The sequence below is a fragment of the Equus asinus genome, chromosome 10 (assembly GCF_041296235.1).
Source record: "Equus asinus isolate D_3611 breed Donkey chromosome 10, EquAss-T2T_v2, whole genome shotgun sequence".
Classification (NCBI taxonomy): Eukaryota; Metazoa; Chordata; class Mammalia; order Perissodactyla; family Equidae; genus Equus; species Equus asinus.
Genome location: NC_091799.1, coordinates 24696661 through 24719925, shown reverse-complemented (window position 1 = coordinate 24719925; position 23265 = coordinate 24696661). Strand labels below are relative to the sequence as shown.

The window sequence follows — 23265 nt, the reverse complement described above, 5'->3', positions numbered from 1 at the left end:
TTACGGAAGATCCTTTCAATGCTACTCCTATATTGCTTTTAAAAAAATTGAAAATATGAAACGATACGGTATCCTAGAATAGCTAAGTTATAACTCTATGGCCAAGTTAACTTCTACTAAGAGTTTACTACAACCAGATTCTCTACATTATCAGCAGGATCTAAAAGTGTCTAATGTTGGCAGTATTTAATCTTAGCTTCAGTCTGGAAGCAGACATTAGGAACGATTTTAAAAATGATAAAATGTGACTTTATAGAAAGTGTGAGGAACAGGAAAGAAAAAAGTCTGCAGACACAGGAGATACAAGTGATCTGTTTTCATAAGCATGTGCATTATAAAGGAAGAAGCACTGGGCCTGGGACCAGAATCTGCCATATATTGACTTTGCAAACTGGGGCAGTACCATCTAATCTCTTTGCTTCTCAGTTTCCTCACCTTTCAAATAGGGGATGAGGCACTTATCTCACATAACTGCAGTGAAAATGAAACAAAGCCATTAAATAACCGTAACGGTAATGAACATTCCATTGGCACGTGGGATCTGTAAACACTAGGTTCTAGTTATTTTTGTAATAAATCAGCATGATGTGACAGGGGAGGCCAGACTCACTCATTCAAAATCCTGGGTTGCAGGTTCAACTGAAACTGACAGACATGCTACCAGGTGCCAGGCACCTTGTTGGGTACTGTCCCATCACCTCATTTAATATTCACAGAAACACTGAGGAGATGATGAAACTGAGGCCCGGAAGGGAGGAGTAACTTGTCTAAGACATCACAGTCAGTGTCCTGGCCCCAAGCCCACTGTTTTTAACCCAACATCAAATTGTCTGACATAACTTTTCTATTTAAATATTGAATGTGCCCAATACAGAATTATTTCTTTTCCCAATTTCTTTATTGGTAAAATACACATAACATAAAATGTACTATCTTAACCACTTTTAAGTGTACAGTTCAGTGGTATTATTGATCTTCTTACAAACTGCTCTCCTTTTAGCTCTGCCTATTTCAGAAAGACACAATTACCCATCCAATCTAAAACCCACTAGTCATCTCTGATTCTTTCTTCTTTATTCCTCGTGAGTCAGTGGGTTCAGCTGGCTTTACCTTGAAGACATATCCTTCATGGGCGCCCTTCTCTTTCTTTACTGCCACTCAAGTCCAAGCCATGGGTATCTTTTGCTCAGACTACTGCAAAAGCCTAACTGGCCACCCTGTGTCCACTTGTGCCCCACTCAAATCCACTTTTCACTCAGCAATTATCTTCTTAAAATATAAATCACACAAGACCCTTGCTTAGAACTGCTTCCTACTATACTTAGAATGTCTATAAAATCCTTAACAGTGCCAAGTAAGGCATACATGAGGGCCACCCCTCCCCCAACTACATCACAGCTCCGCTGGCCTTCCAGGGCATCAAACGTGTCAGGTTCTTTCCCACCGCAGGGCCTGTGCAGATACTGCACCCTCTGCAATAGTCCACTACTTTTACACAGCTACCCCCAATTTATTCTTCATGTTTTGTCCCTTCTCAAGAAGCTTTCCCTGAATGAATGAAATTGGATACCTTCCTAGACTTTCTCACAGAACACTGCACTTCTCCTTCATAGCACTGAACACAATTTGTAACTATACATTTATTTGTGATTTTACTGTTAAAATAACTATTTCTCCTACTAGGCTAACACTCGTGTCAGGCCTGGGTCTGTTTTGTTCACTCCTGCATCCTTGGGCCCTCACAGAATGGCATGGTAAGCTCAAGAACAGTTTCTGCATGGCATTTCCATTATTAATATTGCATCTAATCCTCACAGCAATCTTTTCTTGAAAACTAGAAAACATCACAATGTTCTTTTAAAGATTCTGTAGATTTTTCTTTGTCCCATTTCTTGTAATCATTTTCTTTTTCAAAATAAAAACTGCTTTTCTGATTAAAAAAGAAATATGCTTAGCCTAAAGGGAAAAAAGCACCCACAATTCCAAAAAATAATCATCTTCAACATTTTGGTGCATAAACACACTCAGAAACTGATATCATACATAGTTTTTTGTATGTAAACCTGTTTTATTTGCTCCCTCTACCCACCTAATGTATTGTGGGCACCTTTCCATGTCCAAAGTTATTCACTTGTTAAAACTGTTTACCAAGTGTCTTTTACGTGTTGGTCACTGCTGTACATCATCATGCTTTGTGGTTGCATCCATTCCATCTTACGGCTCACCTACCACTTATAAGGCAGCGTCTACCATCCTCCACTCCACCCACAGCTCCCCCACCCCCACAAAGCCTGACGTCCAGATTTCTTCTGTAAGTCTTCCTACCTTGGTGACCCATTCCGTGTGCCCAGTGAGTGTGTTCAGGCACGTCCCAGCAGATAAAGCCCATACTTTCACAGTGAAGTCTGCAGAGCCACTCACCAAGATATCCAGTTCATCATTGTAATCGACGCTAAACACTAGTATACATAACACACACAAAGTTAAAACATGCCTCTGTCTAAGGGGCTTTATAATAGAGTTCAATAATGTTTATTCTCCCTAGCTGTCCAACTGTATTTCTCAGCCAGAGCTACCATAAGAATGGTCCCACTCAGCTAGCAATTCTATGATAAAAAAAATATAGCCATTTCAAAATTCTCATTATTATTATAGATTATGCTACGGATGGAAAGTGTCTGGATTAATACACTCTTTTAAACTTGTGTTAGCTTCAAAGTGAGAGGCAAAACCAGTGTTGGAAATAATGGCATTTCTTCTTAGGACTGATGCCTGATACTACACAAACTTATCTAGCTTATGAAGGGAAAACAGAACACAGGTGGCCCTACTTAGATTTGCACTATTTATTGCAGTGAGGCAAAATGTCAAGAATATAAGCTGCAAAACAACGCCCATATTCAAGAAAAGCCAGTGTAATGAGAACAACAAAATAAAACACAAAGATCTCAAAGGTCAGACTAAGCCACTGTCTCAAAACTAACTGAATTTCTTCACAGCTATACCCCCAGCACCTAAAATGGTGCCTGAGTATGGCAAGTGCTCAAGTATTTGTTTCTAAATGTCTGCCAAATTCTAAAGGAACACTGGGGACCTAGAGATGAAGACACTGGTCTTTTCTTTAAGGAACTCAATCTAAGTGAGGGGTGGAGGAGGAAGTCCAAAAAAAATAAATGTTTACCTCTTGCTAGGGAAACACCAAGGAGAATGACTAACTCTGCCCAGGGGTATCAGGGAGGACTTCAGGGAAGAGGCGATATTGGAGATGGGCCCTGAAGGATGAGTAGAGTTTATCAAGAAAAGAAAGAGAATACTGCAGGTAGAGGGAGCAAAGGCATGGAGTTAGGAAAAGCCACAGCAATGTCCAGGGAACAGCAAGGAGAAAGTTTTTTAGAGCAGGGTTCTCAGTTGATCAGGTATAAAATCACCTGGAAGTCAATGTATACCTTGACACTGTGGAACAGTACACTCAGTTTAATATACAAGTTCCATGATAATTCATATATCTTCAAATATTGATTTCTATAACAAATGAGTGGTAACATAGCAGACTGAGGAAAAATGTATAGGATGACAGACAAAATGGCAAAAAAGCCTGTTTTTAGCAATCGAACAGCTAGGTTTACTTCAAAGAATTACTGAGTACCAGGTACAGTGCAAGGAACTCAGGACCTAAGAGTGAACAAGACAGGCAGGCTCCCTGTGCTTTGGAGCTTACAGCCTGGTGGGGAAATCATGAGATGATCATACTTACTTGTACGATGAGAGTTAGGACAGAAATGCAGGTTACTGGGAAACCTACAGCAGAGAGACCAACCTGTTGAGGGAGTCCAGGAAGGCCACTCATAAAATGCGAGGCTTAAGAGCACAGACGGTGTCTCTCAGGGGCTAATGCGGTGGGTAAATGGGCAAAAGGAAGAAGGGAGCTGCTGCACAAGAGGCTGGGGAACAGCTCAGCATGCTTTCTGCACAAAGCCCCAAAATACAGTGCAGCAGAGGGCGAGAGCAGGTCTTGAGGTTATATTCAAAGGACGAGTTTTTGCAAACCAAGCCTGCTGTAAAATTATTAGGAAATCTTCAGGGATCGGTTTCTTTCATCTTATCTCTAGGCAGTAGCTTGTTTTAACAATTGTCAATCAAGCTCCAATTTGACAGAATATGTGTAGATCACACAATCTGGAAACCACTGTCACTCTAAAGGATTTTCAGCCTTAATTCTACAAATGAAGTAGACAGAATTTACAAGTGTAGGACTTAGTCAATTTGAAGTAGGGAATCTGATAAAAGCAAAGGGGACTGACTGTCCAACAGCATAAAAATGAAATAGGAGAGAAGAGTTTTTAAACGGGCCAAAGAAAAGCAAAATTAGGGAAAAAATTCCAAATAAGAACTTGAATAAAGGGATTAACTGCCGTGACTGAGAAAGAATAGATAAGAAAGACAGGTTAAGTTATAAAACAAAACAAAAAAGAGAATCACATTCTTGACTTCTGGCTTCAAGGTACAAGGTTAAACTAAATCCAGAAACCCTTGAAAAAGGGCAACCCACCCGCCCCTGTGTGCCCCCGGAAGTGCTGGGTCCTGCTTCCAGAACTCCATTCCCAGCAGGCCACAGTGTTGTCAAAGGAGCCTGTCACAAGCTTCTGCTCATCAAACTTCACAGCTGCACAAGTGTGGGTCTGGATGCCATAAACGCACTGCCCTGTGCTCACATCCCACAGTTTTGCAGACAAGTCATCTGACCCTTCAAGAGAAAAACAGGGAGATTAGTAAGAAAACAAACACTAATGAAGGAAAATCAATCCCCAACCATGGTATTCTTAAAGAAGAAACTTAACGGTCACCCTACCTAGCACTCTCACTTTATAGCTGAAAAAACCAAAGCATGGAGCGGGTAACACAACTTGCTCAGGGTCACCAAAATGGTGTTAACGGCACAGCGACTGAATGCAAGCTTTTTGGTATAGTCCTTTTCCCTTAATTTTCCAGGCTACAGAGGAATCTTAGACTGAAGCATCCTTTGGTGCTTCCACTTCTAAAATATCATAAATCTTTGACTCTCATGAGCTCTCTGATTTGAGCTTGAAATGATGTGTATTACTATGACTGCATGTGTACACGCATGCCTGTCCATTACCCAACAACCCTGAATAAATAAAGAATGTTGAATAGTAAAGCAGTCTGCTGGAACATGTTCTACTCTAAGGCAAGTCCAAAGATAAGCCTCAGATCATGAGTTAACTTCTGCAAAGGCTAACTGATAATTTCTTGAGCCATCTTGAAATGTGTAAAGGAACCCCTAAGAAAACCAAGGATAAATTATTCCCAGATAGTCACAACAACTCAAAAATGAGCTTGTAAAAGTCTCTTAAGATTCTGTAGAAAACAGTACATTTTATTTCTGCCTCTGAAGAAAATATTATACTGATCATGGCGCCAATTCAAGGCTGTGCTTGAATTATGTTTAAAATCCTAATGATTAACTCACGTCTCATAACTTACCTTTAGAATAAAAAATAGTAAGAACTGATAAAGACATTTTGAGGACAAGTCACTATGACAAGGACATAGTATCCTAGGAAAGCACAAATTAATCAGCTTTCAAAAAGCTGAAATGACTAAAGCAAGCCAGCTACAATTCCACCCTTAGGGGTTGGTCAAGAGCCACTGTTCCAGACAATGGAAAAATAGCTACCACTTATGAAAGAGGTAGAGCGTGAATTCAATCTGGACAAACCCTATGAGAACATACTGAAATGAAGACTGTGTGTCATCACTTTACTTTGTAGGGACTCAGTTTCCTCTCTATAAAATGAGGGGCAGGACTGGCTGGAGGTTCTCACTGGGCATATGAGACACTGGAATCATCTGGGGAGCTTTATCAAAACACGTGTGCAGGGCCCTACCTTCAGAGAGTCTAATTTAGAATCTCTGAGGTGGGGTCCAAAAAATCTTAAAAGCTTGCCAATAATCTTAAAAGCTTGCCAGGTGATTCTAATGCATCGGCAATATTTTGAGAACCAATGATCCAGAACAGTGCTGTCCAACAGAAATATAATGCAAGACATATGTGTAATCAAAATTTTTTCTATTATTTACTTCAAAAAGTAAAAAAAAGAAACTAATCTAATATAGTTTAACTCAAGATGTCAAAAATTTAACATTTCAACATGTAATCAACATAAAAAAATTACCAATGAAACGGTTTATCTTCTAAGTCTTTGAAATCCAGTGAGTATTTCACATTTCACATCTCACTTTGGACGAGCCACAGCTCAAGTGTTCAGAAGCCATATGTGGCCAGTGGCTACTAGATGGTGTAGTGCAGTTTGAGATATTCTTTAAGCTTGGACATTTTGTGACTGTATTTCTAGGGGGCTAAAACAGGGAAAGAAATCATTTTGGGTCCTACCTGAGCTTGGTTCTGATTTACTGCTAGTGCTCAACTGGGGTCTCATTCATTCAACCTTTATTTATAGAACTTCTGAGTCAGGCAGGGCTCCTGCTCACATAGCGCTTAGTCTACTTGGGAAGACAAAAAGGCTAAGCAGGCAAATATAATTCAGTACAGTAAGCGGTGGGCAGTACAAAAGCCCACAGCAAACGCAGGGAGGGGATAAAAGGAGAAAACGCCTCAGATGAAGCTCCCCTGGTTCACACCTGTGCTCCTGAATCTCTAGTGTTCCACAAATACGCCTTAGGAGATGGCATCCTTGGCTCCTCAACTATACTCTCATTTGTTTTTAAGCTGGGCTTTGTCTTAGGATTGTTTGAAGAAGGGATCTCATGGCTTAAAAAAACTTTCAAGTTTTAACTAGCTGAAATCTAAAGGATGAGTAAGCTAACCACCCCATCCCTACCCTCCACTCGGCCGCCAAAAAGGAACAGTACATGCCAAAGGTCAGCCAAACTTTTTCAGTACAAGATTAGATCATAAATATTTTAGGCTTTTTGAGCCATACAGTCTCTGTTGGAATTACTCTGCTGGATTTGGCCCTGAGTTTGCAGTTTACCAATCGCTGGTATATACCTACTAAGTATCTCTACATATTACATAAATACATGTGAATAGACACTGGGGTCAATTCATAAAGAACTACTTGGAACCATTCTAAAAACTGCCTAGGAACTATTTAGAATGCTTGTCAAAATGCATTGTCTAAACATGGACACTGATACAAAAGCAGTTCAGCATGACCAGGAAATAGTGACAAAGTCAGGCTGGAGAGCTGGGTCGGGAGGATGTTTATGACCTGATTTGCATTTCTGAAAGATCACTATGGCTGCATCACGGAGACCGGTTTGAAGGGGGGCAAAATTGGAGGCAGGAAAGCTAGTTAAAAACTAGGAGAGAAGATAAACAGAATGTGGTATATAAATACAATGGAATATTATTTAGCCTTAAAAAGGAAGGAAATTCTGACACATGCACTTAGTGAAATAAGTCAGTCACAAAAGGACAAATACTGTATGATTCCACCCATATGAGGTAAAGAGAGTAGTCAGAGACAGAAAGTAGAATGGTAGTTGCCAAGGGCTGGAGGGAGGAAGGAATAGGGAGTTAGTGTTTTAACAACTACAGTTTCAGTTTGGTAAAGACGCAAGGATGGTGATGTCTGCACAACAATGTGAATGTACTTAATGGCACTGAACTGGACACTTAAAAATGATTAAAATGATAAATTTTATGTTATGTATATTCTACCACAATTTGATTTAAAACAAAGGGAGAGATTATCCAAACTAATTATTTAAACTAGTTTATACAGAAAAATATTGCACCATTCAGGTTTACACCCTAAAGAAACATGGGAAAACAATCAGGCTGAGTTGAGTTCCATTTTACAGTACAAGTCTACTCTTAGCTGCTAAGCTTTCAGGAGCCATTATTCTCTGCTCCTTTTGGCTTTGTGTCAACCTTCCCTATGGACTTCCATTTGCTGCACTGGCTAGCCCAACCTGTTTTCAAAGAGGTCATCATTGATGCAGCCTAGAAATGAAAAAGAACCAAATAAATGTAGATTATTTTTCACTATACGAAAGGGAAAAAAAAGCCCTCTCAATTCAGAAAATAGGATGAAAACAATAGTTCGATATAAAAAATTACAAGGATGGGTATGTAACAAAGACAAACAGAAAAATGAGCCGTAGCCCAAATGGAGTAAACTATCGTACGAAGCCAAGTTTAAATATTTAACTGGTAGAATTCTCAGCTCTCAGTTGCCTCTCTGAGGCATTTGACTCTGCTGACCAACTGCATAAACATTTACCAGAGCCTCTTTAAGACAGGCAATTTTCATTCTCCTTGAAACTCTCTTCATCACCATTCTGTTTCTTTACCTCTCCCCTTTCTCTAGGTGTGCTCTTCAAGGGTCCACCCTAGGCTCTTTTCTTTTTCCTCTCTACATCTCCTTTTCACTGTTACAGCCACAGCTGTGATGTGACTAACTCTGAAATCTCTCTCTAGCCCTGAGCACTCCCCAAAGCTCTGATCCTGTACTTTCAGATATTTGCAGGAATCTCCACTTACACATCCAACTGGATTTTAAGTTCAACCCAAACTGAGCTCCATCTACATTCTTGAATTTATTTCTTTATTTTCTATTCCTGTTACTAGTACCATCTTCCCAGGTATACACACAACTAGAAACCTCAGCCATTTTTGAAATATCCGTTTTTCCTTGCCACACACCCAATCCATTACCAAATCCTGTTAATTCTATTTCAACAGCTGCTCTTTCATTCAATTGCTCCTTTTTAAAATCTCTATCCTTACTATCCTAATCTAGACCTATTTACCCTTACCTAAACTGCAACAGGCTAATACTTTAACTTGGATGCTTTAGATTTGTCTATGTCAGAGGGTGTCAATAGAAGGAGTATCTCCTAAGGGAACATTTTAGAAATTTGTAGGGGTGGTTTCAATTTCACAATGATTGGAGTAGGGGGGTACTACTACTGGGAAGAGGCCAGGGATGCTAAACATACTGCAATGCTTGGGACAGTGCACAAAAAGAACTGTCTAGTATTTTGCATGACATTCTCGAAGGTTCTGCCAGACATTACTAAGTGAAAAGCTTATTCTTAGTTATCTGAGCCTAGAACCTGTTTTACAAAGCATATTTACAGTTTATTCTGAATTTTCTATCAGTGTAACTACCAGGTAAATTGAGAAAAAATGTACTTTCTTGGGAACTTTACTAAGAGTTTTTCATCATTTAAGAAGATCACAACATTGATGCTATCTGTGGCACAAATACAACATTCTGCATTTCTAGCTGTCATGCTCACAATGACAGCACATACAGGCACAGACATGACTGCAGTACTGGCTTCCAGCATAGCTGTGCTTGAGAACTACACGTTGAATGCGTATTATTTTAAATTACTGTTCTCATAATTTTCCTTTGGATCAGAGTTTAGGGACTGTATTCATTTAAAAAACATGTGTAGCTAAGTTATTTCTATGAATTTTACTTTAAGGTAATATTGTAAAATATGTTATAAAAAGAGGACCTGGGTCTGATAGAAATAAAGAACACTGGTCTTGGGGCCGGTCCCGTGGCCGAGTGCTTAGGTTCGCGTGCTCTGCTATGGCGGCCCATGGTTTCGCCAGTTCGAATCCTGGGCGCGGACACAGCACTGCGCGTCAAACCATGCTGAGGCGGCATCCCACATGCCACAACTAGGACTCACAACTAAAAGTACACAACTACGTACCGGGGGCTTTGGGAGAAAAAGGAAAAATAAAATCTTAAAAAAATAAAAAAGAACACTGGTCTCCTTGAAGAAGAAAGCTCTGATCCCGGCCCCTTTTCTGCTCAGAAATCTTCCATAGTTTTTTCTTACTGCTTATAGAAAACTGTCCAAACTCACATTCCCAGCATTTGAGGCTTTCACAATACAGCCCAAGTCTACTTCTTCAGATTTTATTCTAAGAGTCTCTTATAGAGTCCCTACTTACATCCTAAAAATCCAGCTAAAATGAATTTTCTTTATTTTCCTGCTACGTGCTCCATGCTGAGCCCTTTCCATACCTTTGCTAATGCTGATCTTCCTGCTGCAAAGCCCTTACTCTCATCTCTCCAAACTCCATCCACTCTTCAAGACTCAACATAAATACTGCTCAAGTTTCCCAAATGGAAGAAATCACTTCTTCCTCTGAACAACTATACGATTTTTTTCTCATACCATTCAACTACATCAGCTGATCACATCTCTTTCATAGCTCTTGTTTTTCTTATTTGACTACAAGCCAGAGGTCATGATACAGCAGCTGACAGGTTAATATGACTCAAACATATTTTTTAAATTGTGAATAATACTTAAAAATCACTCTTAAAAAAACCAGGATATTTCACAAAAATCTCGATTTGAGGCTTCTCTTAAAAAGTCAGATCTGACAGCTCTGAGCCTGAATCCCACATGGCAATAACTCACCACAGTGAAAGAGCAGCCACCCTCCCTACAAGCGCAAGTGTTCTCTGATTAGCCAGAGTCCACGTGGAAACTTCTACTTACTCAGGTTACCTTCCTGATCCCAGTGTGTGTGTTTTCTGACCAAAGAATCGCTCTAATTCATCTATGTATGCCCTCACATCATCTTTCATATAATAGGCATTTTACAAATAAATATTTCTTGAATAGCACAAAGCACAATAGGTTCTTTTCTTACCATTTCAGAAATAAGCAGAAGGATAACTACTTCATTCAGTTTATACCATATTAATTTTATTTTTTAAAGATTGGCACCTGAGCTAACATCTGTTGCCAATCTCTCTTTTTTTTTCTTCTCCACAAAGCCCCCCAGTACATAGTTGTATATTCTAGCTGTCGGTCCTTCTGTCTCTGCTATGTGGGATGCCACCTCAGCATGGCTTGATGAGCAGTGCTAGGTCCGTGTTCAGGATCCGAACTGGTGAAACCCTGGGCCGCCGAAATGGAGCCTGTGAATTTAACCACATAGCCACAGGGCCAGCCCCTATACCATATTAATTTTTAGCATCAGCCATCAATCTTTTTGGCAATACTATTTCACTGTTTGTTCAAGGGGCTAATCTGACAGTCACTGTAAGTTTACTGCCAAATTCAGAATTTCCCAATTCAACCACAGTGAAAACACAAGCTCTTAGGTAACAAGATGACACAAACACATGTATAATTCTATAGCAAATATTTCTCTCACTAGTAACAGTCCCAGGGATGCTGTTAGAAAAATTAAACTAATGCTTTGGGTCATTTTCATTAGAGAGAGTTTAATTTTCAATATGCACACCAGATGAATGTAACCAGAATAAAAATAAAAGAACATAGAGACCCAACTAGAGAATAATCTTAAAATACAGGGTTGGGTTCACAGTTACTGTAGATAGTAACTTTTCAGTTAAAGAATTCAATGAATGTGTTCCATTCACTTCTGCTCCAAGTAACTGAGGTCTTACTGCATTTCAAAAGTAAAGTTTGATGAGAAATTAAGAAAAAAGAAAAAAAGCTAGAGCTGGTTCTAAAAATGAGTCAACTGCCAGTATTTACCTAAGTGCAAATGAGCACCAAGCTCAAGGGCAATACTGCATCTTAATCTTTAAAAAATACACGCCACTGACCATGAAGTGAAAGGACACGGAAAAGCCATCACTGCAACTGGAAAAGTACATCAAAGTATGGAAGAAGAGACGATGCTGTTCCAATAATCAGCCGTACAGTATGGGACAAGGAAAATAATGTAAGCATGGGTGACTTCAGGATGACAAACAAAACCATGAAATGCCTTAAATTTAACATTTATAAAATTGACAAACTGTCTAGCATTTCAGAGAATTTATTACCACACGAGAAAATGTACACCCTCAATGAATAAAGAAATGCAATTTTAAAACAATCTTGAGAAATCATACATCTCTTAACTATTAAAAATAAACTAAAATTGAGGGCCCAGCCCCGTGGCCAAGGGGTTAAGTTTGGACGCTCCACTTTGGCGGCCCAGGGTTCACTGGTTCGGATCCTGGGTGCAGACATGGCGCCGCTTATCAGGTCATGCTGAGATGGTGTCCCACACAGCACAACCAGAAGGACCGACAACTAGAATATAGAACTATGTACTGGGGGGCTTTAGGGAGAAGGGAAAAAAAAGACTGGCAATGGATGTTAACTCAGGTGCCAATCTAAAAAAAAAAATTAAAATTGACTCTGGTGGGACTCTGAGGAGAAGCAGGTTACTTAAGACTTTGCTGTGGGCATGGCATCAATTCAATCTATCTGGAAAGGACACTAAGAGGTGCTATAAAATCATTTATGTTTCCGGATCTGGGGGTTCCACTTTGAAGCTTCTGCCTCAAATAAATAATTCAAGGAAAGATATTATGCAAACAAAAATATTCATAAAAATAGAAACAACTTGAACACGCACCAACATAGAAATGGTTAAATAATGATATATTTACATAAAGGAGCAGTATATACTATTAAAAATGGCAACCATGTAGTTTAGGTAATACCCAAATGTTTATCAGGAATTATCTTGAACGAATTTTCTGAAAAAGATATAAAGAAATTGATCCCATTTATAATAGCATCAAAAACAATAAAATACTTAGGAATAAATTCAAGGAAGTGAAAGATCTCTACTCTGAAAACTACTATACGTGAAGGAACAGAAGACATAAATAAATGGAAAGGTATCTCATGTTCATGGACTGGAAGAATTAATATTGTTAACATGTCAATAGTACCAAAAGCCACCTAGAGATTCAATGCAATCTCTATTCAAATTCCAACGGCATTTTTTTACAGAAGTAGAAAAAACACTCCAAAAGTTAATATGAAACCACAAAAGACCCTGAACAGGCAAAGAAATCCTGAGAAAGACAAACAAAGCAGGAGGCATCACAATTCCTGATTTCAAGCTATACTATAAAGCTACAGTCATCAAAACAGTACGGTACTGGCATAAAAAGAGACAAACAGACCAATGGAATAGAATTAAGATCCAAGAAATAAATCCAAGCATATGCAGTCAACTAATATTGGACAAGGGAGTCAAGAATACCTGATGGAGAAAAGATAGTCTCTTCAATAAACAGTGCTGGGATAACGGGATATTCACATGTAGAAGAATGAAACTGGACCCATATCTTACACCATTCACAAAAATTAACTCAAAACAAATTAAAGACTTAAATGTAAGACCTGAGACCATGAAACTCCTAGAAGGAAACCTAGGAATAAAGCTCCCTGACGAGGGGCTTGGTAATGATTTTTTGGACATGGCACCTAAAGCACAAGCAACAAAATAAAAAACTAACAAGTGAGACTACATCAAACTAAGGAGCTTCTGTACAGCAAAAGAAACCATCAACAAAGTGAAAAGAAAACTTATGGAATGGGAAACAATACATCTTTTATGATACATTTGCAAACGATACATCTGATAAGGGGTTAATATCCAAAATACATAAAGAATTCACACAACTCAAGAGCAAAAAACTCAAATAAAAAATGGGCAAAAGGACCTCTAAAGAAAATGTACGAAAGGCCAACAGGTACATGAAAAGGTGCTCAACATCACTAATCATCACAGAAATGCAAATTAAAACCACTATGAGATATCACCCCACACCTATCAGAATGGCCATCATCAAAAAGACAAGAGATAGGGGGCTGGCCCCATGGCTAAGTGGTTAAACTTTCGCGTGCTCTGCTTCGGTGGCCCAGGCACACGGAGCCCGGGTGCAGACCTACTCTACTCATCAGCCACACTGTGGAGGCATCCCACATACAAAGTAGAGGAAGACTGGCACAGACGTTAGCTCAGGGCGAATCTTCCTGACACACACACAAAAAGACAAAAGATAACAAATGCTGGCGTGGATGTGGAGAAAAGAGAATCATTGTGTACTACTGATGGGATTGTAAATTGGTACAGCCACTATGAAAAACAGCATGAAGGGTCATCAAAAAATTAAAAATAGGCGGCCAGCCTGGTGGCCCAGTGGTTAAGTTTGTGCACTCTGCTTCAGTGGCTGGGGTTTTGCAGGTTTGGATCCCAGGTGCGGACCTACACACTGCTCATCAAGCCATGATGTGGAGTCATCCCATACACAAAATAGAGGAAGACTGGCACAGATGTTAGCTCAGTGACAATCTTCCTCAAGCAAAAAAGACAAAGACTGGCAACAGATGTTAGCTCAGGGCCAATCTTCTACACCAAAAGAATAAAATACAATAAAATAAAAATAGAACTTCCATACGATCCAGCAATTCCACTTCTGGGAATATATCCAAAGGAAAGGAAAACACTAACTCAAAAAGTTATCCACATCCCCATGTTTATAGCAGCATTATTTATAATAGCCAAAAATGGAAACAACCTAAGTGTCCAAAAATGGATGAATAAAGAAGTTGTGGTATATATATATATATATATATATACACAACGGAGTATTATTCGGCCATAAAAAATGAGGAAATCCTACTGCTTGTGACAACAGAGATAGACTCTGAAGGCATTACGCTAAGTGAAATATGTCAGACAGAGAAAGACAAATACTGTACAATCTCATCTATACATGGACTCTTAAAAAAAAAAATCACAGAAAAAGAGATCAGATTTGTGGTTACCAGAGGTGGGGAGAGAGGACTGGAGGAAGGTGGTCAAAAGGTACAAACTTCCTTCCAATTAGAAGATAAGTAAATACTAAGGATGTAATGTACAACATGATGACTACAGCTAACACTGTTGTATGATACAGAGGAAAGTTAAGAGAGTAAATCCTGAGTTCTCATCACAAGAAAAAAATTTCTTTCCTTTTTTTCTTTTTCTATTTATTGTATCTATATGAGAAGATGGATGTGAGCTGAACCTATTGTGGTAATCATTTCACAATATATGCAAATCAAACCCATCATGCTGTATGCCTTAAACTTATACAGGGACAAATGTCAAGTATTTCTCAATAAAACCGGAGGGAAAAAAGAAATTATCTTGGATGAAGAAAGAACACCAAGTACCCCTTTTTATTACATACAATGGAAGTGACAGGCATTGGGATCACTGACAAGAACTGCTAGAGCCATTCTAAACATTGCCTAAGAATTATTTGCCTATCAAAATATATTGTCTACAATGTGGGCACTGATTACACATGCCCATTATAATTGGAAGATACACATAATTCTAAATTTCAATGATTGTTTGTTATATAAAGTTACCTAATTGCCTAGTTTAAAAATATTCAGCTGTCTTTGTTCCCATGCCCAAACGCTTAACTTCTAATTCTTCTTAGACCCACAGGATTTTAAAACAAGAAACACACACCTCCCTTGCCATATTTTATAGACAAGGAAACAAACACAGGTTAAGTACTTCTTGCAAGATGATCTAACCGTTTGCTAGGACTAGCCACCAACTTTTCCACTGCTTTTTCCCCAAAAATCACTGCTGAGAGAAAAAAAAGTTAACCAATGTGGAGGATTGAACATGGAAGAAATGCACCAAAGTAGTTACAGCTTTCCGATTCACATCACGTTTAAAAGAACGCCTCGGGGGGCCGGCCCAGTGGCGCAGCCATTAAGTTTGCACATTCCCCTTCAGTGGCCCGGGGTTCACCTGTTTGGATCCCAGATGTGGACATGGCACTGCTTGGTAAGCCATGCTGTGGCAGGTGTCCCACATATAAAGTGGAGGAAGATGGGCACAGATGTTAGCTCAGGGCCAATCTTCCTCAGCAAAGAGAGGAGGATTGGCAGCAGATGTTAGCTCAGGGCTAATCTTCCTCAAAAAAAAAAAAAAAGTCCGGAATTTTCTTGTTGTAAAATTTTATAAAAATGATTGTCTTCTCTAGAAGGAAAGAGGATGAGGGGGGATGCCATTATAGATATCTCATATAATTAATACTTGCCATTCTCAAGCCTAAGGAATAGCTTGTTCTGTGTGTAAGAATACGCCCTACAAAATGCAAAAATCAAAAAAACAATTCCAGGGTCTCTTACCTGTACAGAGAAGTCCGTCTTTGTAGTAAAGTGCATACACTCTGGCACTGTGTCCAATTAATGATGAGGTCTCAAAGGCTTCATGGTCCTCCAATTGCTTCATTCTCAAAATAGCCTTCAAATAAACCTTCTTCCAGTGCAAAGCGTCCTGAACAGAATCATCTATCTGCCAGCCCAAATTTTTACACGCAGTCTGCCATACCTCTGTACAGGCACTTATCACCTTATTCCACTGTTTAGAGACGAGGCAGCATGTGAGTAAAGTCTGAGGATCGAGCCATTTTAACAAATAAAAACTGAGCTCCAGGGGAAGGAGTTTGAGGAAGTCCCGCTTGAGGAGAGTCTCCAGGTTATTGGAGAGATGCCTGAGCTGGACTGCCCCACTCAGACTAATCAGGTGATCCAGAGTTTCATTTTTCTGCAAGTCCGTCAGAGAAAGAAATGTAACAGAAATGTTATCAAGCCATGTCTCAAAGTCCTTTCTCTCCATAAGGTTATGGAAAAATTTACCTGTGGCACATCAAAATATTGTATTAGTTCTGCTCAAAAAGACCGTTCAAGCAAGACTGCTAATAAACGAAGTATTAAAAATTAGTGTAAAAAACTTGGCATTACAATTTTATGCTTAGTTACTACATCACAACTTTACAGTTAACACACTATGTTTATCTGAAAATGTTCCATGCACACAAAAGAAAATACATTCGAGAAAACATACTTTAACAAATCACGACCTCTGAAAACATGTCAATAAAACTTATGTTGGTGTGTGTGAATTGCTCCTTTTGAAGTCTAGCACATGCTACATGCATCTTCACAGTAAAAGACTTACAAAGTATTCATTCTTTATGAAACAGTATATTCTGTACAATATACCCCCGCCCCCATCAGAACTATCAAAACATGATTTACTTAATACATTCTATTTGGACAATAAAACACAAAAATAAGCTCCAGGATGTGACAATCAGAAAGCAAGTCCTCCTGAGCAGTAACCTGAGACATAAGTTATCATACTAGGAACAATGTGACCTGTTACCAAAATTACAGAGCTGACTACTGGCTTTTGCAATAGATGTTCAGGCAAAAGGATTTGGGGAAGAAAAATAAGCAGATGTAATAAATTATGTGGCTCAGGTAGTCTGGTTCTTCCACTTCCTTTACGGCACTGCCTGTTAGAACATGAATTACCAAAGCCTTATTTGGCTTTACACAGTCTGTTTTTATAAGCCTCATAATGAGCTGGTGACAACTCTTAACCATGTGCCCCAGAGAGCAATGAGGGGCCTGAAGCCTGCACAAATAAGTCAAATTAGTAATCCTGATGTTTACGAAACGCCAAAAACCAGGTATCATCATCTCTACTTTGCAGATGAGGAAGTTACAAGTCAGAGAAGGTAAGTGATTTGCCTAAAGTCAACAGAGCTATTAAAATAGCAGCAAAGAGACTGGAGGCCAGTGCTCTCAAGATCAGTACTCTTCCAACCACACCAAGCTGTTTCTCTCTGAAGACAGCTACAATCAGGGGATTATAGCCTGGTGATAAAATCTGGGGGCAGTGTGCCTATCTGATTATAACACTTTCTCCTTTAGGAGAATGACAAAGTGCTCCAGGGCTAACTGGAACCAAAAAAACATTTACAATTATCCACCATTACATACTGTGGTAAGGTGTCAACTCACTCTTAACACTGGGGACTAAACTAATGGAAAGAAACAAAAAATAAAGCAAACCAATAAAAATCATCTTTCCCAAGACTGGCCATATGTTGACAGATATTAATGCTGGGTGACGAGTACACGGAGGTTTCTTATTCTATTTTCATATGTTTAAACATTTCTATGATTTAAAAAAGAAAAAACTTGCCTCTAAACTGATCACTTAGTTTCCCACCAGACCGTCATACTAATTTTAAAAATTTATGTCCAAATTAATGTGGACGAGGAAAATAAATTCCTTCTCATATGGGTCACCTAGATCAAGTCTAAACAAAAAGCCAGATCGCACCTTCCAACTTTGTTAATGAAAGGTGAGTAAAAATCATTTCATTAATTTCCCAGTATCAAATTTGGCAAGAATGTTATCAGACAAACGCAGGAGAAGCAACCAAACTTTTCTATTCACATCACCTGCTGTCTAACAGTTTTGGTTTTTGGAACAGTGAATGGACTTTAATACCCTGAAGCCTCAAGGTGTGGGCTAGGTAGGACTTATTAATTTGAGGATTTACTTGGCTGCCAAAAAGTAATCAGTTCACCAAAAGTTTTATCAATTTAACACAAGATAACAAGCCTCCTCCTTCCTCTGAATCCAAACAACCTTCTATCTATAACATTTCTAGAAAACTTTTACTTTAAAAAAAATTCACAGCAAGAAAAAAAAACCCTTTTCTGTGGACATTCATATACCATCACAGCAGCTAATTAATTAATACTGGCCAAGTAAAAACTACACCAAACCATCTGCCCAGGAATCATTTTTCATAGTGAAAAAGTGCAAGGGGCTTCCTCTATCACAGTTACACCTATGCACACAAAGTATTCCACACATTCATCGCAGGAATGCTTACATTTATGTATGCTGAATTAGTATTTAAATGGCCACAAGACAAATTTAAAATACCCATGAATACATTATCACGTTCTCATCATTCACAAATAACTAAGAGACATCTATATCTTGCCAAATTAACGTGCTCATGACAAGATTATGGGACAAGCTTTCCACTGAGTACCTTTAAAAACCCAGCCATTTCTGAGATCTATTTATTCTCCTAACACGAATTTTTTTTCCAGCTCTTACATTAGAGATTGCCCTTTAAGCTACTGAACCCCTTACATGAGGCTGTTTTCCAGTTCTTCATCTCTGACAGTCATGATAAAGGCATCTTTTTTTTTTTTAATAAAGCAGGCCCCATTGCCTCTGCAGAATGTACTTTTTACTTCTCTAAAAAATGAACTTTGGAAGGAACTTTCTTAAGGTCACAGGTCTAAACTGAACTCTCTTGGAGGGCCTCTAGGAATACCATGTACTGGCAGCACAAAGCCCCAAGGGGAAAACTTCAGGAAGTGAGATTTCAATTCAACACAAGGAGGAGCTTTTAAATCATCAGAGCTTTCCAATAATGGAACAGCTGCCTCCAGAGTGGTGAACTTCCCATTACTGGGAACAGTCAAGGACAGTTGGGTAGAGAAGCAAAATGGGATAAATAAAAATGCTTTCGAGTCAGTCAAATCTTTTACTGATTCAGCCACTTCCTATGTGATCATGGGCATGTTCAACTACTAATTTTCAGTTTTGTCATCTGTAAAATGGAAGCTATCATTCACCTTGAGAGTTGTGAGAATCAGAAACAGAGCAAGGACATGCTTAGCACAGAGCCCGTCTAGGGTAACTCAAATGGTACTTTTTGCTAGTTTTATTACTATGAATACATGGCAGGGAAGCTTTTAGTGGCCCTGAGGCTGGAATGGACATGACCACTACTATTGGTTTCAACTCTATGATCTTATCATAGTTTCTTGAAAATGGCTTAAAATATATGGAAGAAAAATTTAAGGGCTAAAACTCACTGGGAGCTTAATTTTATAATTAGGGGAAGTTATTGACTTGAGGCCATAATTTCCCACTAGGTGCATTTTTCTCTCCACTCTATCCACACTCCATGCTGTCTTGCCCTTTTTTTCCCCACGCAGACTAAACATTAAACTTGTCTTTCTGCCCTCAATATTAACAATTACAAAGCTCTGAAATGGGTGGTGTGATGACAAGAGTCCTAAAATGGGAGATAGCAGACCTGGATTTGGTCTCTGGTTCTGCCATTAACTCCCTATGTTCCCTTAGGCAACTCTCATTATTTGTACTCATTTAAAAGACTAAAGTACTGCTTACAGACATTACCTCATTTGATTTTCATAACCTCATGGAAAGTATCAGTACTACTGCCCTTAACTAATAAATGAGGAAATTTATGGCCCAAGAAGTGGAGCGACTTTCCAAGGGGCCCATAGGAAGCAGCAGATTTAACATCTTGCCCAGCCCCCAGCTTCCCAAAACGAAACAAAACCTTTACCCCAAGGTCGTATTAGAGATACGACATTCTGGATAAAATAATCATGAATGAGTTGTCCTCTCTTCCACCAGGACCCAGCCTAGTCAAGACTGAAAGTAAACATCTGCTGCTGGGGAGGAGACTTAATCTTCCCTCTCTTTTCTTATCAAGCATAATTAGCAATTAGAGTACAAAGGCTTTGAAAACGTATATAAACTTACATAGGCATAAAATATCTTTTGGATATTCAAGAAGCTGGCAACGCTGGTTGCCTCTGGAAAAAAACTGGAGAGCTGAGCAACAGGGATGAGGAGTCCCTTTTTGAGTTTAAAACCACATGAATATACTATCTATTTTTAAAAACTCCTTTAGTCTTAAGATGAATAAAAACAGCTTTGAAAGAATACAAACAGTGTTTATAAAATACGGGCTCTGCAACTCCACCTGTTGCTGGGGACCCTGGACAAACCCCTTCACCTATCTCAAGCCCAGTTTCCTCACCTGTAAAATGTAACCACGAACAGAGGTTTTTGTGGGGATTAAATAGGACAATACACGTAAAGCGTTTAGCACGGTACCCGACACAATGGACGCCAACAAGAAATGCCAGTTATCGCTACTATTTAGCACTAATATTATCTTTATTTCAAGCAGCACCCCTCACACACACCTGTTTCCGGGGCACACCCACAACTGCGGCGCAGTCCCTCACATCAGTACAACGCTCTGTATTTCAGTAACCACCTCTCCACACTGCAGTATCTTTCAAACGTATGGCAGCCCTGGCACATCACTCTTAACTCATTTCGCAGCTAGGGAAACTGAGGCACTCACTCCGACACTCAATTTTCCCAGCTCTAAGCCAACTCCAGATCCCTTCACCCCGTTCGTTGCTCCCAGGTCCCCTGCACCCGGAGCCATGTTCCGCGCGGCACTGACCTGAGCGAGCGCCCCGGGGCCCGGGACCTCGCGCCGGGCTCACACCGACTAGGCGCGCTCGGGCCGCCAGAGCCTCGCAGCGGCCGGGTCCGCTCCGCAGCCATGGCGCCTGCAAGGAAAGAAAGACAAACAGCCCGAGACGCGGCGGGTCAGCAGAGGCGCGGGCGTCAGAGAAGCCCCAACCCGACCCGGCCCCGCCTCACACACAGACCTGGACCTGCGGCCGCCGCTCCGGGTCCGCAACCTCACTGGGGAGCGGCTTCCGGTGCTGTCTGCGTCATCTCCGCGCGCCCCTCCGCCTGCGGCGCCCAGCGGACGCGGACGCACTTCCGGCCCCCGCCTCGGGTCGGGGGGAGTGGGCGGGCCGAGAAGCGTAGAGCGAGGCGGAGCATGCGCAGGACAGCTCAGACCTGTGGAGCCTGGACCGCCGCTTACTTGGGAGCTGCAGTTTGGAGTTTGTCCAGCGCCTTTGTGTCTCTCATGTAATCTGATCTTGAACCAACTGTGCCCCACTTTTTCTTGTTATCTTCATTTATGGAGAAGTTAAGGCGTGTCCAAAATCAAACCACCCATTGAGCACTTGTGATGTCCCAAACACGGTTGGGGAGGATAGGGTTAGTGAACAAAACCAGAAAAATTCCTGACCGCCTGGGGCTTACATCCTAGTGGGGAAGGCAGACAGATAAACAAACAAATAACTGAGCAAGGTTGATGCAAGCCTTAGCAAATGCTAAAGAGAAAAATACAGCAAAGTGAGAGTTTTGGTGAGCGAAAGAAGGGAGTCAGGTGATCTAGATTTGAATCCAAGCTCTTGCCCTCTGGCTGCGCCAACGGTTACTTAACCTCTCTGGCTTTATTTTCCTCATCTGCATAGCACTTTCAGTACGCTCCTCATCTCATCTTTCTGAGTACTGAAGGAGATGAAACAGAAACCTGTTAGCGTCAGGGACTAAAACTGTGCTTCCTATGTGCCAGGCACTCTTGTAATCACTTTGTGTTGTGGCACTCAGTTCCCACAGTAACTCTACACAGGTGTTACTATTATTAGCTCCATTTTTAGAGATGAGGAAACCGAAGTCAAAAGAGGTTTAAGCCTCTTGACGAAGGTCGTAGTAACTGGCTATCACAGGATTTCAACTCAGGCTCCCATTAGAGCATGTTACCGTTGTGTTTCTGTAAGGGCTTGTAAACTACATGCACATATACTCACAGGCATCTTGTACCACCACTGTCCAATAGGACTTTCAGCAATGATGTTCTCTATCTATGCAGTCCAATACGGCAGCCATTAGCCTCTTGTGGTTATTGAACACTTGAAAAGTGTTCAATATGTGACCTAATGTGACTGAGGAAGTAAAACATTCATTTTATTTAATTTTAACTAATTTAAATTTAAATAGCCACATATGGCTAATGGCTACCGTATTGGACAGCCCTGCCCAATGATATAGACAGAACACATAATATAGACAATAAGACAGTCGCATATCCATTTAGTTGTAGAACACAGCCAAGCCTCCAAGCGTCCTGAGTACATCTAGGATACTTGAAACACGTGAAATAATAAGTTTCCTCTTTATGATGGAAGCCAAGTATGGTGAACTGAAAGGTCTCAAGAGAGCGAATTTGATTTGGTAGGCAATAGGAAGCCTCTGTAGACTTCTAAGCCAGAGAGTGACTGATGACAACATTATGAGAAAATTCGGGAAGATATGGATACACAGATCAGAAAACCTCTATGAAAGAGAAGACAGTACTAAGGTAATCAAGAAAACCAAGCCCCGCTATTTGTTGCAAACAGTCTCAACCCTAGAATGGTAGAAGTTTGATGAATCAAACTGAAAATTCCAGATGGAATTGCCCCAGAGAAAATATTATCTGAACCTCTGATGGGCAACGAAAGTAAATTGTCTAAGTTTAAGCTCAGAGGAGATCTAGGAGCAAAATTTATAGCTATAAAAAATGAAAAGAAAATTGCAAAATAGAATTTGTGTTTAATTAAATACAAGACCTGTTAAATAATTGTTAAATTTAATATATGTAAAAATTCCTTTTCATTTGAATTTTTTTTAGGTTAGATTTGCCACTTTGTAAAAATCTCCAAGATTGCGTGATGATTGTTGAGAAACAGCCAACTTTAAACGTAATGAGTTATTCCTAGCCAAATAATTACAAAAATTGCTTTGAGTAGCAGGTAGAAAGATCAACATACGAAAAGAAAAATATAAAATATAGCCTGGCATGAGATCAGAGTGTTCAGTACAACTGCTTACGTGACAGGAACGTG

At 39.9% G+C, this 23265-nt stretch overlaps 1 protein-coding gene across 2 annotated transcripts in view; it reads right to left on the bottom strand.

The window, feature by feature from the left end:
- The window catches only part of FBXW2 (F-box and WD repeat domain containing 2), a 31240-nt gene extending 9914 nt beyond the window's left edge, over positions 1-21326 (bottom strand). Inside the window, exons 1-5 of one of the 2 annotated variants that reach the window (XM_014830368.3) lie at positions 21190-21326; positions 20979-21087; positions 15988-16497; positions 4550-4744; positions 2326-2459 (exon numbers count right to left, since the gene is read on the bottom strand). In XM_014830368.3, coding sequence (XP_014685854.1) covers positions 2326-2459; positions 4550-4744; positions 15988-16477 — 819 coding nt within the window. In that variant the 5' untranslated portion in view covers positions 16478-16497; positions 20979-21087; positions 21190-21326. The remainder of the gene's footprint in view (positions 1-2325; positions 2460-4549; positions 4745-15987; positions 16498-20978; positions 21088-21189) is intronic. The other variant, XM_070518863.1, reaches the window with a different exon arrangement.
- Between the last annotated feature and the right edge of the window lie 1939 nt (positions 21327-23265).